We start from the raw sequence: 18,600 nt of genomic DNA, 5'->3' as shown, positions 1-18,600 counted from the left end.
GCCCTCATCCACTTCTGTGGATGAAATTCATTCAATATTTCTCTCCTCTTCCCCCCATCCCTGTGGTTCTTAAATTTCAATTCTAGATCTCTAACTAGGATACCTAACTCGGTATCAAGGTCCAGTTTTCTTTCCTTAGTGCGTGCTAATTCAAACAGTTTTATAAGAGTGGATTCATTTTAGAAATATGCGTTTGGTACCAATTAAGTGCCAAATAAAATGAAAACATGTTTTAAATATAGTCAATGGAAACATATAACACAAATGGGAGGACCACCAGTTTACTAGAATGTAATTTCTCATAATATTTAACCATTTAAAAATGTCCTCTTAATTATAGCACAGTGGTTTTGGACTCTGGATGCCAGACTGGCTGAGCTCAAATTCTGAACCTACCACAATGAGCTGTGTTATCTTTGGTGGGGTAACTGCTGTGTGTTCCACAGTGTTTTTCTTTCATGAACTACAGGACTAACAATAACTACTGTGAGTCCTGAATGAGCTAATGTACATGAAATACTTAAAATAATGTCCAGAATATAATAAGCACTACTATTTTGCTATTATTTTTATAAAAATAGAAAGTTCAACAGTTTTTCCTTAAGATGAAACATTCTCAAAGTCTCGTTTCATTGCCTTGTGCCTACTTATCTCCATTGTGCCTTTTTATGAAAATGTATCTTTTGCACAAAAAAATGCCACAAATCTGGGTCAGAATCCTAACTTGGTTTGGTTTTTGAACCTTGTCAAACTGTGGACTGTTACTAACCCTAGTTCAAAAGGATTTATAGAAGTGCATTTATTTAGGATCTATATGTTTAGTACCTTTTAAGTACAAAGTATATTGAAGTAGCATTTAAAATACACTCTATTAAAATCTGTAAAACCAATGGGAGGACCCCTGGTGTAGGCGTAGGGTAGCACACTTCCTTGGTTGGACAGTCAGATCACCTGATCTAACTTCAGGGAAAATTTTTTTTTTTTTCTTTTAGGTGAGGCAACCCTTGGTTGACCTCACAGATTGCAAGGACTTTGTCAGCTTACACTCTCTTCTTTTTTTATTTTTTTATTTTTTACACCTACAGCACCTGGTCTCCCTAGGTGGTCTCCCATCCAAGTACTAACCAGGCCCGACCTTGCTTAGCTTCCGAGATCAGATGAGATCCAGCTTGTTCAGGGTAGCATGGCCATAGACTCAGGGGAATTTTGTCAGTATAATGACTACAGGACTAATTAGTTGCAGGAATTCATTTGGGTTTTTAAAATCTTGCAAATTAATTTCCATATGCATAGGGAACTTATTCTGTCTTCATGTTAAAGTATTTAAGAATAACAACAAAACAGGTCTGTGACAATGAGAAAGCAGTCTCTAAAGAAATGTATTTTTGTTTAATGTTGTGAGGAATCTTTTATTGTGCTTAAAAATAAATACTTTAAATTAAAAAAAGAATAGATTTTTCAACACTTATTCCAGGTCCAACATTGTGCAAGTTTACTTATAGAATTGCAAAATGGCTCTCTCCGAAATATAGCAAGTCTAATTAGTAACAGGGTTGTTTCCGTCATAACTATAGATTTAGAAAAAAACATTAGAGTGAGAAATTCTACCCACAAAACAGAGAAATATTTTCTATAATCATTCAGGGTAATAACATGAAATGGCTACCGATTGATAATTATATAAAAAAAATTAAATGCCTAAAAATTACACAGGTAATTGTAGAACAAATAAGGGAGCCATTTAGAAAAATAAAACATAATTTTCATTTCCACATTAGTTCTTCCATCTTTAGTATTCTTTCTATCCACATTTACAAGAAATAACTTTAATCTCTACATCTCATAGAGGATACAGAGCTCAAAAAGATTTTGTGCAAAAAAACTGAAATCTGCTCGGATAAGGCAACAGTACTGAATCATCGAGCATATTTTCTTTTAAACAGATAGAAACCTTGTAAAACAGACTATACAGAAGTGCTAAAGAAATTCAACTTAGGAAAATAAATTGAGAAGCTAAGACAACTGATCTTTATCTGACAAACTTGAGCTCAGCAGCTGTGCCAAAAAGTAGGAATCTGAATCCCTCGCATTATCTTTACAGTCAAAAAAGAAACTGTCTACCCATCTTTCTGTTTTTAACTATCACTTCTCTAATATGAAGAAAAAAGGGGAACTACTGGGAATCTATTTATCTATGTTCATGAAGAAAGCTGACTGAAGTAACTGACAGACTTCCCAATTTTTCCAAATAACAAAAAAGTTTATCTGATACTGCTCTTTCCTTCAGTCATACACAAGTCATACACAAGTCATAGTTTAAAGTGTGACATGACATAAAAAATGGCATAAGCTTTCATAAAATTACTGTACATCTATAATAAAAATCTTAGCAGAAAGGTAATTTTAGGAATTAATTTTGTTAATTCTCACAAACTTGTTTCTAGCCTTCCACCAAAATCCTCCTTCCCAAAGATTCAGTCACTGCCTTGCTGTGATCAAAGGAAACTGAGATGAGCTTCCTAGCACTCAAAGACTATCCCGAGGCAAACGGGAGGCCGGGAGGCCGGCTCCTCAAAGTGTGGTCCAAGGACCAGCATCAGAATTTCAGGACACATCTCTAGACCTACTGAGTCAGAATCTGCATCTGGACAAAGTCCCCAGGTAATATCTATTTTAAATTCTAGAAGATTATTCATTTTCTAATATTCTTTTCTCCCCCAAAGCTAGGAAATTCTAAATCTTTTACCCATTCCTCAAAAGGCCAACTTATAAATATTTAATCTTTCCTACTGATTCCTTCTAGTCTGTGTCTTCTTAATAATTTTAAGCCATAAGATAACAAAATGGACACCATGGAGAACTTTGCCAGTGCTAAAGAAGAAAGGTGGCTCACATATTCCTAACAGTTGGCAGCTGCCCAATTAAGATCCAGATAATATAGGTTCATCCATTCTATGACATACACTAAAATCATATAGCAAAATAAAATTGCTTTTATCACTATGGCTAATTCTCACCTCACTTTCTAAGTTATATAGCCTGTTTGAGATTAGTTGTTCAATTAAAAATTGAAGATTATCAAATTGACTTCTATTGCAAGGACTTGTGAAATTCAAATGTGATAACATGTGGCTGATAGTTTATCACAATGCCTGGAACTTGGCAGGTGCTAAGTAGGTTAGGCTTCCTCCTTGATATCAAGAATAGTGGCAGAGGTGGTACAAAGTAATTTTCTTACTTTGGGCCTGGATATGAAGGAAGTTATCAATATTTTTTGCCCGAAATTTCTGGTCTATTGTAACATTCCAATGCTCCTTAGGACATGGGAGTCCTAACGCTTTGCAACTTAAGTGTTTAAGTGGTCTATGCCATGCTAACTATTTAGTTCTGTCATATTGATATGAGACACTGATAAGTATGTAAATAAAACTCGAGGTAGAAACTATACCTAATAATTTTTATATTCCCATTTCTTTTCTGTAAATGTTCAACATATGTTTGATTAACTTGAATTTGTTATTTAATGTGATAATTTTAGCACTTCCAAGCTAATCATATTATTTTAGATAAAACAGCTCCAGTACCTATGTCACTGGACTGATATTTAAAACATACTAAAAAAATTCTATGATTTTCAAGTATTTTCTTGAGACTAATATTTTCAACTCAGAGTAAATAGGGCTCTCATGGGATCTCTCACAAAATGCTGCTGAGTGACTTGTCAATGGCACAGAGAATGCCCCAGTGGACACCAAGACCCGAGAAGCTGAGTATGGAGGCAGGTGGATGCAGGCCTGGTAGGAAGATTCCTTTTTCTGTGACTACTTCGTCCTTCCCACTGCAGCAACTAAGTACACTTGACTCTTTTGGGATGTTTTATGGGAGCACAGCTGTTTAATTATATGCATTAAACCAGCCTTCACTCTTCTGTTATTCCTTCCAACTTTTTCTTTTTTTTTTAACAGTTAAAGACGAATGGGACAAAACGAGTGCAGGTTTATATATTATGTTTACAAACAAAAACTCATACAGAAGAGTCTATGTGCTTAAGACGATGAGAACAACTTCTGGGGCTCCAGGCTGGAGCACACCCTCCCCTCAGTGTGCTGAGGAATCACTCTCCACTTTAACTACTTCTCTGTTTGTTAAACTTATTAATTGCATTTGATACTCAGTCTGTGTCAGTGGCCATTACTCATTAACTTCTCTGCTCAAACCTATGTGTCAAAGTTTTACTATGATAGTGAAGAACTCCACCGAATCTATGCAAGAGATCACAAGGATAGACTCTGCTTGAGCTGAATGCAATCCTCAGCTATGTCTTTAATAGGGGGAGCAGTAGAGGAAAAACCAAGAAAAATCTGTGAGGAAGGAAAGTTTGGAAAACACAAGTAGCAAACATTAGGAAAAACTTCCTACAACTTTGCCAATTATACATCAATAAAGCTGGGGTGAGGGGGAATACTTTGACCCTGGAACTCAACCAACATGTTATGACTTCAAGGGTATAAAATCATTGATAACATTTCTGAAGAAAGTGTGAAGATGGAGAGGTCCGCATTTATCTTCTATGACTACAAAATCTTGAATTTTTGTCAAATTAAACTCATGGAAAAAATAGAAGCTTTTGGTGAGCAGATAAAATACAAGACAATATGTTTAATACTCTTTCTGAAATGAAGGCATCTTGGTGATAAAGTCCTGGGTGGACAAAAATAGCAGTGGCTGTCCAGGTTGGTAGTGGCAACAGGTGACAGTGGCAATAGGTGACAGTGTAAATGCACTGGGTATGGATACTGAGCATTTAGAAGGGAGGGCGCCTCAATCAAGTAGAAGGGACAAAGACAAACTATTTAACCATTATAAGCAGAGTCACCCTGCCTGTGAAGAGGACTATCAGAGGGAGAAACAGTTCAGAATGCTGTGATATTCATTAAACTGTAAGAGTACTAGATAGGTTATTTGAAACCAAAACAATCTTATCATCTAACTTACACCCATTAATTGTTTTATCTGCATAATCAGAAAAAGATTCACACATGGCTCTAAGATAAGTAAGAAGAGAATTAACACCCAGGACTCCGTAGTGTGATAAACCAAGCTCTTAGCCAAGAAAGCAGAGTGGATCTCTAATTGTAATCCTTAAATTGCTCTTCTCAATGGCGTGTTTTGACTTGTGACTTTGGTAAGCATCTCAAGTGTTTTCAGGGCTTTACTCTGTGTGTCAAATGGGGCAAAAGCTTAAGATTTCACTAGAAGTTTAGTAATGTTTAACACTAAAGCAGCGCCCAGGAGGCCTGAGGATACTAACATATTATACTGGCTTAATCAAGTTCTAGAAATCCAGTTTCTTCTACTTCACAGGCTAAGACAGACATGGATAGAGAGACAGATTAACAGACTCATAGATAGAAGAGGTAAATAATCTGGTGGTTAAGACATAAGTGGTCTTCTATTAGGCTGCTTGCACTGTGAATTCCAGCTCTACTGCTTCCTTGCTATGTAAACGTTGTGCCAAGATACTGAACCTCTCCTGCCCTCCTCACCTACAAAATGGAGATTCTAGAATCTACTTCACAGGGTAGTTGTGAGTTTTAAATTAGATAATGCATACATACACCGTGTTTAAAATAGTATCATGTAAACAGTGAGTGCTCATTGAAAGTTAATTATATATTTAAATCTTTTTATGGGATGAAAGGCAGTACTACATTACATTTCTCTATTCATGGTCTTTAGGGCAAGTAAGCCCCCTTTTATGGCACAGAATCTCTCCCAGAAAGTCCTAAATTGATCCAATCCCAAGGCCTTCCAGCCTTCCTTAGAAGAAATCATTGCCTCCAGTGATAGAGGGCAAGGGGCTCCCTGTATACTTAGTGTTCCCGATTCTCCAAGCTTTGCTTACTCTCTTAGCTTAGAAGAAAAGCCATGGAATTGTCTCTTGATCACTACTTCAGGTTCTTTTACATTTATATTTTTAATAAAATAATGAAAATATTTTTTGTCAATTCTCCAATCATTTACCTATTTTGTCTCTTGTGGTTTTATTTCAAAATCATGTAGATTTTAGCCTTGATTGTTTGTCTTTAGGGTTTCAGCCTCCCAGAATAAATTTTGGTCCTCTCTGGTGCTATTCATCTTAAATAATGCCCATGCTCTTGCCTTTTAATGTATCCTTAGAACTGAAATGTTATAATTTACAAGTGGATGTCATATTAGGCATAATAAGCAGATTATCCTCAAAAATTTTATAGAATTAGGTCTATAATAATTGGAAGGTTGCCTTTTTGTCTTTAAACACCCAGAAAATGATTCTATTTTTGAGGATTTCTAAAGAAGGAGCTTTCTAAGTCTCCACTGGTGGCAGGTTTATCGTGGTTTAAGGCCCATCTGACAATGATTTTCAGAGGAATGAGAAAAACGCTGAGAATCAGGCACTGGTGTAGTCACAGGTCCCTCCAAACCTCAATCCCCAGATATTACAGGAGCCGGGAGGTGGAAGACAAGGTGAGGGTGGGAGGTGGGGCACCTATTCTTAAATGACCACTCTAACTGAAACCAACTGGATAATTTAAGAAGAAAGTCTCACTATTTTTGGACATGAATTGTTTAGACTTGCTGTCACTATTGAGCAGACTTTTATAATTTCATAATATTCCTTGAACTATTCAAGAATCACTGATTTTTTTTTTTCCCTAGCATTTTAAAAATAACAGCATCTGCTAAAGTTAACTCCACTGAAACCAACTGGATAATTTAAGAAGAAAGTCTCACTATTTTTGGACATGAATTGTTTAGACTTGCTGTCACTATTGAGCAGACTTTTATAATTTCATAATATTCCTTGAACTATTCAAGAATCACTGATTTTTTTTTTTCCCTAGCATTTTAAAAGTACAGCATCTGGCTAAGTTAACTCCAAAAGTTCCTGACAAAGGTTTATAGTTACTGCTGAGTAATGTGACATCAGTCGATATTAAATCATACCGACCTGACTAAACCCTTTTGGATTGCATAGTGTGGCAGAGATCGTTGGCTTTCCACTGAAATCCACTGTTTCCTTAGGAACACAGCTAGGCTATACATTTCTCAGACTCTCTCGTAGGTAGGTGAGCCATGAGATTAAATTCTACACTGGGACGTGAGCAGAAGTGAGGTCTACCATTACTGGGTAGGGATTTTAAAAGAGCAGCTCTGTTTCTTCGGGGTTCTTTTTCTCTTTCTATTGGAAAGAAGGAGTCCACCAATGCCACAGTGACCTTGAAAAGTCCATGTTGAAGACAGTAAAGCTTCTGCCAACCTCATTTTCCAAATGACTACATATGCCACTTTGACACAAGAATTACTTTGAGTTTAAAGCACTTAAAGAACAGCAAATGCAAGAAAGCCACTCCGACCTCTCCATTTTCTTCATGAAAGCAGGAGCTAAAACTCTAATGTGAAAGATGCCCTACCTCTACCAGGAGGAAAAAAACATTCTTATCACCAGAGATTGGAGTCAAGGCTGAGAGAAATCTATACAAATAGACCTGATTAAAATAAAATAACTCCTATCTTCCTTTAATCTCGCTGTACATTTAAGTTACTTTCCCACAATTGCTTCTCTTTATTCACCCTAGTTTACAAACACTTAGGCCTACCCACTTCTTTGAGTCTTTATTTTCCCCTCGAGGTGTTCCCACGTATATGTAAAAGTCTGTATGCTTTTCTCCTGTCAACCTATCTCATGCCAACTTAATCCTCAGGCCCAGCCAGAGACCCTGAGAGAGTAAAGGTAAAGTCTAGCTGTCCCCATAGCATATCCCAACTACTATATCTGCCTTCTTTTAAAATTACACAATCTGTGAGGTCAACCAAAGTTTGCCTCACCTAAAATAATAATAATAATAATAAATAAAAATAAAAATAAAAATAAAATTACATGCTTTTACTAAAATCACATGGGAGTAGAGATACTTGAATTTCATTTTGTACTTTTCACTTTGTCAAAGGTGCTTTCACATGTGTTACTGCTTTGGACTCTCACAGCAACCTTTGAAAAACAGTAACTCTGAAAACATACATAAATTTTTTAAAAATAGTATTGCAGTAAGATAACAAGTCACAATTTAAAATAATAGAAATAAATGTGATTCAAACTTTTAATATTATGAGATAGAAAATTCTATAGAGCCATTAGAAAAACATAAAAATTAAAGTTTCAATTTAAAAGTTGAGTTGATGATAAATCGACTCTGAAGGTTTACTTTTGTGGCCAAAATTACTAAGAAGAAATCATTATTAACATAATTAGTGCTCTTACCTGCCATAGATGACATATTGATAACGATGCCACCTTCACCTCCATTTTGCTTACTCATGTAATCCAGACCCAGGTAGGTTCCACTGATAACAGACACCTAATCCAGAGGCATAAACGGGAAAAGTAACACAGCCATTAGACTTTGTCATATAATCACACACTGATGTTTTTATTTCTAGCCCAGATACTTAGAGAGATTTCTGCAAATATTAGGCCTATAAAAGGATCTTAAGTGGTTCTTTATTTTTATTTTTTTAAGCTAGTCATTGGACCTAGATTCTCTTTTGTTTGTCTAAAATTGTGGAGTTTATCACATTTCTGCAAAACTTTACTTCATTTAGTTGCCCAATCGAGATTTTTTTTTTTTGATAAAGATGGTATCCCAGTGGTGTTTTGTGAACTTTAACTCAATTTTCAGCATCTTCAAGAATTCGATATATTCCTTTTCTTTTCTAAATATTGGATTGAAAACTTATTTACCCTTTTTAGAAGCACATGGTTCCCATGTCTGGGGAATCCACATTTATCTGCTCTGCTCTTGTTGAATTCTCTATGATCTTTCAATGCATAGTAGTGGAAACCCGTAATTTCCTACACAGTTTTTACTTGCTTTTTTCCCCCTAATAAAAACTCTATTTTGCATTTACATCTACATCTTCACCATGTAATACAGAGGAAAGTGATCCCCCAGCTTTATTATAGACACTTATTATTCTAATTCAGTCATAGAAATCTCATTCTCCTGCCAATGACTGGTCCAGCATGTGACCCATTTCTGGACAATGAGACTTAAGGAGCAGTTAGCTAGGGGTGGGGTCTGGGTTGGGGAGGGGTGCTGGAAGAGCAAGCTGATGAAAAAATTTTCATTACTCTTAGGAAAACCAGAAAGAAATCATTACATGACTCCTTTTTCATTGCTTTGTATGGATGCACTGGCTGGAGCAAACTGATATATATTGCTAGCATCCTTACGATGAAGCCAGCATGGAAGATGGCAGGTGGGAGAGATGAAAAAGGACTGAGTCCTGATGATATCACTGAGCCGTAGTATCAAGCAGTCCTGACACAGCGGTCCTGTTGTGTGAGTTCACATCATCGTCTCACCCAGTTTGAGTGGAAGATTTGCTGTTACTTGGACACATGGTCTTTGGTAATGTCTGTCATTTAATTTTGTTCATCACTGCTTGCGACTCTCCTTTTGATGATTTACTATGTTTCACTATTCATCTCCATATGTAGCCACCTTTTCTGTTTTATTTTGACATTAAAGAATTTACCACCCCCCAAAACAACGTGTGATATAAAATTTATATTTGAAACCCTGTTTTTCCCTTTTAGATTTAAGAACTCCTTTCCCTTCCAACTCAGACTTCTAAACGTGCAAATCTTCTTTTGACATCTTAATACCTACTTTTTTCATTCTTTACAATATTGCAAAGAAAACGAAACAATAGATAATGAGTGTGGAACTGAGAGCACCTATTAGTGTTTACCTTCTTTTTATTTTAAAAAGTCCTTTGGAAATTTTCTTGACAGGTGTTCAGAGTTGCCTCTCTACCTAATAGGAATTCTGGAACGAACAAGTAAATTGAAGATTCTATTCACTTAAGCCATGTGTCAGTTTGATATTAAGTAGGCTTAGGGAGAATGAGTAAAATCTCTACATGATTCCCCTTAAAATAGAAACACAAAACATTAATGGTTCATATAAGTAAAAAAATATATAGATGGCTGAAATTACTGAAGTCAGTGAGATGCTGTTAGTTTCTGCCCAGATCTCCAGCATGTCCGAACAGAATTTCTATTTACACATATTGGCGCTATGCTTTTATTCTCAGGTATTTACAGTTTTGCTGACACCCCACATTTGTGTTTTCAACATCTACAAGATGCAGCTAGATAGAAAGTTTGGGAATCTGTAAGCTTAATTTTTAATTTTTTTTTTAAAGCAAAATTTATTTCCAAGTCTTTTCACTAAAGCATTCCAGAACTTAAAACTACTCTCATAAATTCCCCTATACTGGTAATAATTCCCCAGTAATAAAGATAAATGGACAAATGGTAAGAACTTACTTGTTTAACTCTTCTTATCAGACATCATGTCTCACTACAACATTTTTACATACATATGGATGTATGTTCCTACGACATATAATGTGTGTGTGTGTGTGTGTGTGTGTGTGTGTGTGTGTGTGTGTGTGTTTGCTGCAGAGATTTTCTAATCTGGCATTTCCCTTATCTCCCTCTACTCTGGGGTTACTTTTAATTTATTTATGATTCTCATGCCACACTAACTTTTTTTTAAATTCTGTCATTTAAATCATGAAACTTTGCCTTTTAGTTTCTTGTCTTTTCTCCAACCAAGTTCTCAAGGAATATGCTAATAAACATGACCATTTTCTTTTCCAAAATCCTTTTACCTCTTTCATTTTTTATGTTCAGTCTTTTTCCATTTATGCTTGTTTAGAGGATAAATATTGTCTTTGCCCTTGCAGAAGCCACTTATAATCTAGCAAATTCTGCCTAACTACAATAGTTCAACTGGATCTTTAGATACGATAGAGTAACAATAACAAAAAATAGTCACTAATTTAATTTGTAATCAACATCTTGGGAGCCAAGAAAAGGGAGCACATGTGACAATAATGTTTCTATTCATTTCTTCAACTCTTCATTTAGAGGTACAGTAGGGCAGAGGAACCAACCTCACACAGAAACGAGATCATGCGAATGAAGAAAATGTAGGTTTTTATACTCAGGACGAGAAATGCAATCTATTGAGTGAATACTATGTAGTAACGATTTTCTGGAAGCTTCATACAAATTATGGTTTATTTAAGCTTAACCATTGTTAGAGGTTATCTTCATCTTTTCACAAACAGAGAAATTCAAGATCAGAGAAATATAATAAAAGTTCATGAATTCTAAATTCAGGACTAAAATCTAGTTTTGACTAATTCTAAATGCATACCTTTCCAAATTCAAATCTTCAGCCATCTCTTGGATTTCTGGGGGGGAAAATCACCAACAATAGCCATCTACTTTATTTATTTATTTATTTATTTATTTATTTATTTATTTATTTATTTATTAAGTTTACTAAGACATTCTATATATGTTAATTATACGTTCAAATTAGATTATAAATGCTACTTGGGTGGGGATGAATTATTTAGGTTTATTAAAGCTTCAAAATGTAAAATAAGTACATTACAAAATGTCCTTATCAATAGTTGAAGTTCAATCTACCTCTGCCCAGTTGCCAGAGTAACCTTTGATAGTTCTACAAAGACTTCTTACTAAGCATTCCTAGTGAGCTCTGAGCAGCTACAACAAAGGTCACTGGGTTGGTTTCAGATTAAAGAGGAAGTACAGAATGACTTAATACAAACAAAAGACTGGGAAGAGGTTTACAATCTCTTGTGTGAGAGGAGTGGTAAGATTGAAGAATAAGGAAGAGATAAGTTTGGTAAAAAATAAAAGGAGAAGGACAGATAATAATGTTTGACAATACCGATGTATTAGGAAATCATCTAAATATTGTATTAAAACACAAAATTGAATATCCATGTATGTAAAATATCATAGAATGTCAGTTTATTCGTCCAATAAATTTTAACTGAACATCTACTCTGTACACACAACAATAATTTTCTGCCTTGAAAGAGCTTATAGCATACTACTATAAATTACACTTGTATAAAAACAATTCTAAAAAAATAATAATTCCAATAAAATTTTAAAACTGATACATCCTGTAAGAATGGTATAACTATGTTGTTTGAGATTTCAGAAGAGGAAGAGATATGTAATGAGGTCCTTTAACTACGTGACTACTTTCTGACATAGACAGGAACATGAAAACATGTGCCAAAGAACACACAGAATTGTATGAGGAGGCCAATTACATTCAGAGTGGAGTCTAAAAAAAAATATTATATAAACCATACACAAATATTTGCAATATACATATAGAGATAATCAAGTTGGAAAGACAATGATTGGCCGTACTCTAATCTACTCTGGCAATGGACATCCTAGGCAAGAGGGGAAGTAACATGTTTTTAAGTTACAAACATGGGTAGCAAAGGTTAAATCTTGTTCTATGTAAAATTAAGTAAATGTCATTAGTCCCTGGAGTTAATTAAGCTAAGGAGTCACCTATGTCAGCAGAGTCCAAATTAAAATAAAAGCCAGCTAAATTTCAATGAGGAGGGGTCCACGAGAGTGAATTATAACCAAAGGGATCAAATAAAATTCCCCTGGTCTTTTAGAATTTTCTATGTTCAGATAATGTAGGAACTTCCCAGCTTTGAGCAGGTGTTTATTCGCCTGGGCTACATTCAGACAAACATGTTCTCTTAGTTGGATGAAGACGGATAATTTGAATCCTATTACCTTTGTGATAATGTTTCACAATTCACTATTTGCTTGTTCCTTATAGTAACTCTAATTATTGCACACTGTTTTCTGACATCTGATTTCTCAGAGGAAAGACCCAGTAGGTATCCATTATGAGTGCACTGGATAGAGAAACTTTAAATGCTAGTGACCTTTATCTATAAATATAACCTTTAACTGTAGATATGTATTACTGATGAAACTATTAAAAATATCAGTAGTGATGCTAAAGAGAGAAATTTGCCGCACGATTTGTGCTTTTTCACTAGGATAGACTGACTTTAAAAAGTCCTGTCGCTATGTGATTTTAGAGAGTGGAATAAGTTTATAAAAGCATTCTTAAAAATTTCTGAAGCTCCCAGTTGGTTGTATATTCATTTTTTATTTTATTTGGCAATGAAAATATGTAATGAAACATGGTTCGCAATGAGTCCGGGTAACCACCAAAGATTAAATATATAATATGCACAGTTTTTTGTACTAGCAGAAGAAAATTAAAGCTATCTAATGGAATTTAAGGAACAGAAAAATAACAAAAACAAAAAGAAAAACAGTAAATATAAAACATGAAGTGGGAGAAATAAATCCTAATGGAAGAGTGAAAATAAATATAAGTGGCTTAAATTCACAAATATAAAAAGCAAATGTTCCCAGATGTGATTTTAAAAAATAAGATCTTATCCTATACTGTCAGCAAGAGAAAAATTTAACATAAAAGATTATTTACATTTTCAAAATAACCTAATAGAAAAATATATCCTAGGTAAACATGAACCAAGAGAAAACACAGGTATTGATTTTATATATGGAAATACAGAATGAATCAAAACATCATGGGTTGCAAATGGGGATACAACTTAAAAAAATCAAAGATCAGTAAATTATAATCAGCAGCAGTTTGTGCTCCAAACATTATTGGTTTATAATAGAGTCCAAACTGACAGACTTACTGAAATGGTAGGCAAATTAACTCTTGTCATTTGAGATATGATCACATTCTGTTCAAAAACTGATGGATTAAGGAGATAAAAGTCCGCAAAGGAAAAGTCAAACTTAATAGGAATATTATTAAAAAAAAAAAGAAGCTACTCTTATTTATAATAGAGATACAAATATAAAATTAAATTAGGTATAACTAAGCAAATTCAATGGTGTATTAAACATTGATATACCATGTTAAAGTATATTTAGCCAAGAAAAGTAAGTATGGTTCACAGTTGGAAAATATTTCATTTTATTTCACGTACATTACTAGCCTAAGTAGAAGAAAATTATAGAACTGTCTTTTTTTTTAAATGCCAGTTAATTTTTTAAATTTTTTTATACTATGTATACATAATTTTTTTTAACATTTTATTTTTTTATTTTCCCCCTCTAGAACTGTCTTAACTCAGGCAAAGCAGCTGTCAGCTTTCTCTAAACACACACACACACACACACACACACACACACACACACACCTCAGAAAGACTGTGAGGGAAACTTATCGAATAGATTTTAAAGTTATCTTGAAACATACTGATATCCAGGAACACTTGAGACAAGTTTTGAAAAGAACCACAAGCAGGGTATGTGTACTTTAAAATAGTACTTTTTGTTTTCAGTTAAGGGATTTTAGGCATCTATCAAGTTTGAGGGCAACTTTGTACCTTTATGAAAATGGTGCTTACAGATTCAGCTCTTTTGTGAGCTAGTATACTTTTCATTACTCCCATCAATTTATTATACTCCTGGGAATGTCAATTCAAGTCAAACATTTATTGACTAAGCACTATCTTCAAGATATTATGCTTATAACCGAGAGGGGAACAAGAATGAACATAACACAGTTCTTGCTTTTAAGGAGTTTATAATCTCCTAGGAGGATATCATGAAGTAAAGGGCCACTTCCTATATGTTTATTCACACACAGTGGTCCCTCTGTACTTCACCCATGCCTGCTTTCCAAGTGAGAATGATCTCACCCAGGAAAGGGTGACCCTATGCACAGCTCAACTGGGACATTTTGCTTCAGCCAAGGTTTGGGTTTTACTAAACTGCAATATCTTATGTCAAGTGTATTTATAAAATGGAACAGCCAAGAGACTTGTGATAAAATGGATAAAATGGAAATTTTATTTTCTAATTCTATATTTTATAATTTAAGTAAGAGCTAAACAGTCATCAAACATTGTGGAAATGACACACACACACACATACACACATGTGCATACAAACATATGCACCGATTTTCAAGATAAAAAGCTTAATCACTACAAAGTCCAAAAGTCATTGTAGCCTTGTTTTTTGTTATATTCCTGGAATTAAATTAAGATTTATTTTTTAAATAAATAAGTTAAGACGGGGTTGGCAAATGTTTTTTCGGTAGGCAGGATGGTAAATATTTCATGCATTGCACATCATAGGGTCTTTGTCACAATTATTCAGTTTTGCTGTTGTAGCATGAAAGTAGCCAGAGACAATGTTTAAATGAATGACTACAGTTGTTATCTTTTTTTTCAATCATTGAAAAATCTAAAACCTACTTTTAGCTTGTTGGTGGCAGGCTTGTTTGGCCTGTGGGACATAGTTTGCCAACTCCTAAGTTATGTAATAAACTATGTTCTTTTTCATATTTCCTTTTAATATTTTAAGATAGATTTATTTTCATAATTAAAAGTCTCAAAGTTCTTCCTATTTGTAAAAGGAAATGCTTTTTTTCTAGTTTTCTGTAACTTCTCTTTTTCTATGTCATTGTATTGTTTCCATGAATATAAGAACAGTTTTTCCTTTAAAAAACATCACATTATTAAAGAATTTTAGGCCATGAACTAATTTGATAGCTTACCAAATTAATTTGCAGCATTTTTTCCCAGTTTTTCTCATTATTCACTCCAGCATTATTGACCAATATGTCCAGTCTTCCAAAGTAGTCTACAGCTTTTCTGAAAGTGCCTTAATTAAAAAAAGAGACATTATAGATATATCATTACTCTTCATATATACGTTTAAATCATATCCCATGCCATGAAATAAATTTTCATTTATTCATTCTGATAGTGAAAATTACACTCTTAGACAATGACTTAATGACTTGCTCCTCAAAGCATGGTGTGTGGCAATCAGCGTTACCTGGGAACTTGTTACAAAGGCAGAATCTGTGGCCAACGCAGACCTTCTGAACCAGAATCTCAACTTCAGTAATATCCGTAGATGATTTGTATGCACGTTAAAGCTCTACAAGCAGTAATTTAATGGAATAAATTTTAAAGAACTGTACCTCCTAAGCTAAGAGTTCTTGGAAGTCAGTTGGGCACCCAGCATCTCTCTGTCCCTAAGAATTATCGAAGTTCTGTGACTTAGACTATGACAAATATCCTCTTTTTAATATCATATTATCCTCATAAAGCATCGTATTAAACACAAGTCTTCTTGGGTATTCAGAGCTATTATGATCATTTCAGGGAGTTCTGATATCCTAGTAAGTAAAATCAATTTTTTATTTAGTTGATTTGATTTGATTACTGTAACTTCAATAAAAGTTACTATTGCATTCTTTCTTCTGTCTCACTATTATTACTACTTTGTATTACTATTTCTTAGAAAAACTATGTTCGACCAAGGAAGTTTGCATACGTTCTATGCAAAAGTCACTCATTCCATTGCCCAACCACAAATCCAGCCCTTGGAAATCCTCCTAAGCCAATTCCTACTAGGCTTCACTACGTTTACATTGAAAAACACACTATTTCTCAAAGTTGACTTTTACATGGTTTTACTGATTGAAACTGTTTCCGTGGGCCTTTTACCATTGGTTCTAGTTTTATCACTTTAGACTACAGATAACAATAGTGGTTGCTCTTTCAAATGACCGATATGTGTTCTCCGGCCTTGGGACCAACATGCGAGTTCCCTGAAAAAAGTATATCTGCACAAACTTTACTTTGATTCAAATAAAATTACAGAATTATTAATAACAACCGGACATATCGAGAAGGGCATGGATTAATCAATTTCCAAATAGATAAATTATTAAGCAAGTTGTCAAAAATAGTGCCAAGATTTTTTAATACATGTCTTTTATGGTGCCCTTTACCATACCGGAATGGAAAACAACAAAATAAAAACTATTTAATTTTCCATGGAATTTTTAAAATGAAGATCTCACATTGATTCCAGAAAAGGTCCTCCAGTAGAAAATACCTAAGGAATACCATTTTCTTTTCTTTTTTTTTCCATCCTAAGAATGTTCTACTCTTCAGAACACCACATCTATCTTATAGGAAATTAGGTTGTAAATATGTGGGTTTAATTGCTTCTTTAATTTTCTTTCCTCATTTTGGTCTCCACTGCATTGCTGATATTCTTCCCTTATCAATGTATAATACACCATCTTCTTTCTGACATACCACTGAATTCTAGGCCCTTACAATCCAGCTCTTGCTGACATTTATATGCTGTGGTAATCTTTATAATTTACCTAAACTCTCTGTGCCGCTTTTTTTTTTTATTTGAAAAATGAGTTATGTCTTGGTCATCTCCAAGAACGTTCTCACCTCTATATTTTTATGATTTCAATGAAGTCTCCCTTGGCCATGGTCTAAACTGCTTGGTCAAAAGTTATAGGCAGCATTGAATCCTGAAATTGTAAGAGTCAATGCCACATTTTCCTTAAGTGCAAATAAGTGCTGATGTCCAGGCAGCATGTGAGTTTCTCATGACCACACACATTCTCCTGGTCACTCATTATGTGTCTGAGTTTCTTTCTCCACAAATGTTTATCCTTAAGGAATGTGTTTACAGCCAAAGTATTAATTTTAAATACAGAAAAGCAAAACAATTAATGTGAAATGTCACATGTGGAACTACATAAAATCAGACAGCAATAGCTTCCAGATGATCTATACTGTTTCTTATTCCAACAGCATGGATGTTTAAGATCTGACTCCAAAATATGTGCAATCAATGAACTTTATCCTCTGGCAAAATATGTTCCACCAGCGCAGTGTCTACAGATCTCTCCTACTCGTGCTTATAATCCATATCATAGCTCTGTATTAGCGTTTCCAGATTCTAATTACATATCTTCTTTTAAAACAATTTTCCTTAACTGTAGGGGGACTCTCCGTTCGAACATGCCACTCCATTTTCAGTCTCTTACAGAATATCCCAACATTTTCAAAGAAAGTCACATTTCAGTGTTCCTTTAAGACCAGGAGTACCAGAGCGACTTTTATGGAAGTTTTTCTGTTCCCTTGATTAAAGATGTGCCTAACAACTACTAAGTCTTTCAATACAACTTCATTAGCTACAAATATTTTATTCTTCTATTTTTCCTAGAAAAAAAATGAATTTTTTCATGTAAATCTATTGGGCCTCTCTATATGACCAAATCTGTTTATTGTCTACACCAATATTGTCCCTGATATTTCACAAGTAGATTGTTCTATTTTAAGTGAGTAGACGGAAACAGGAAAGCATTGAGGAAAGTCTGATGGAAACTTTTCCTCTGCCATTCTAACACTGCAGTACAGCTACTATTATTTTTAAAGTACCCTGTCATAGGGGAAAAACCAAAGAACATCTGGTTTAAAGCACCTAGCATGTCCGTGATGATATTCCTTAATCTTGCATTCTAGTACATTTAAAAGAGAAACACTGCCACATTTAATTGTCACTGGACTCTGTGTCATCCAGCTTTCTGGGAGAAGTTGTTTGCCACAGTCCCTTAACCTACACTGAACTCTCCAAGTTCCATCTGCAATTTCGATGATTTAATAATTACTGTAGCAGCACTGTCTTTGAATACACAAAGGAATTTTGATTACATTATGTGCTGCCAAATGACTAAAATAAAAGAATTTCTCAAGCTGACTTGGGTTTTCCCCCATTCGTTTTTATGTCTTTTGATGCGAGCA

At 34.5% G+C, this 18,600-nt stretch overlaps 1 protein-coding gene and 1 pseudogene across 1 annotated transcript in view; both read right to left on the bottom strand.

Moving 5' to 3' along the window:
- The window catches only part of HPGD (15-hydroxyprostaglandin dehydrogenase), a 27,507-nt gene that overhangs the window by 8,168 nt on the left and 739 nt on the right, over nt 1-18,600 (bottom strand). The window contains exons 3-4 of the mRNA XM_006906308.3: nt 15,531-15,637; nt 8,303-8,399 (exon numbers count right to left, since the gene is read on the bottom strand). Coding sequence (XP_006906370.1) covers nt 8,303-8,399; nt 15,531-15,637 — 204 coding nt within the window. The remainder of the gene's footprint in view (nt 1-8,302; nt 8,400-15,530; nt 15,638-18,600) is intronic.
- LOC112475114 lies at nt 1,077-1,195 on the bottom strand (annotated as a pseudogene).

The sequence above is a fragment of the Pteropus alecto genome, unplaced genomic scaffold, assembly GCF_000325575.1.
Source record: "Pteropus alecto unplaced genomic scaffold, ASM32557v1 scaffold50, whole genome shotgun sequence".
In the NCBI taxonomy this organism is placed as follows: Eukaryota; Metazoa; Chordata; class Mammalia; order Chiroptera; family Pteropodidae; genus Pteropus; species Pteropus alecto.
The sequence above is the reverse complement of the archived record's forward strand: the minus strand, read 5'-3'. Positions and strand labels throughout refer to the sequence as shown.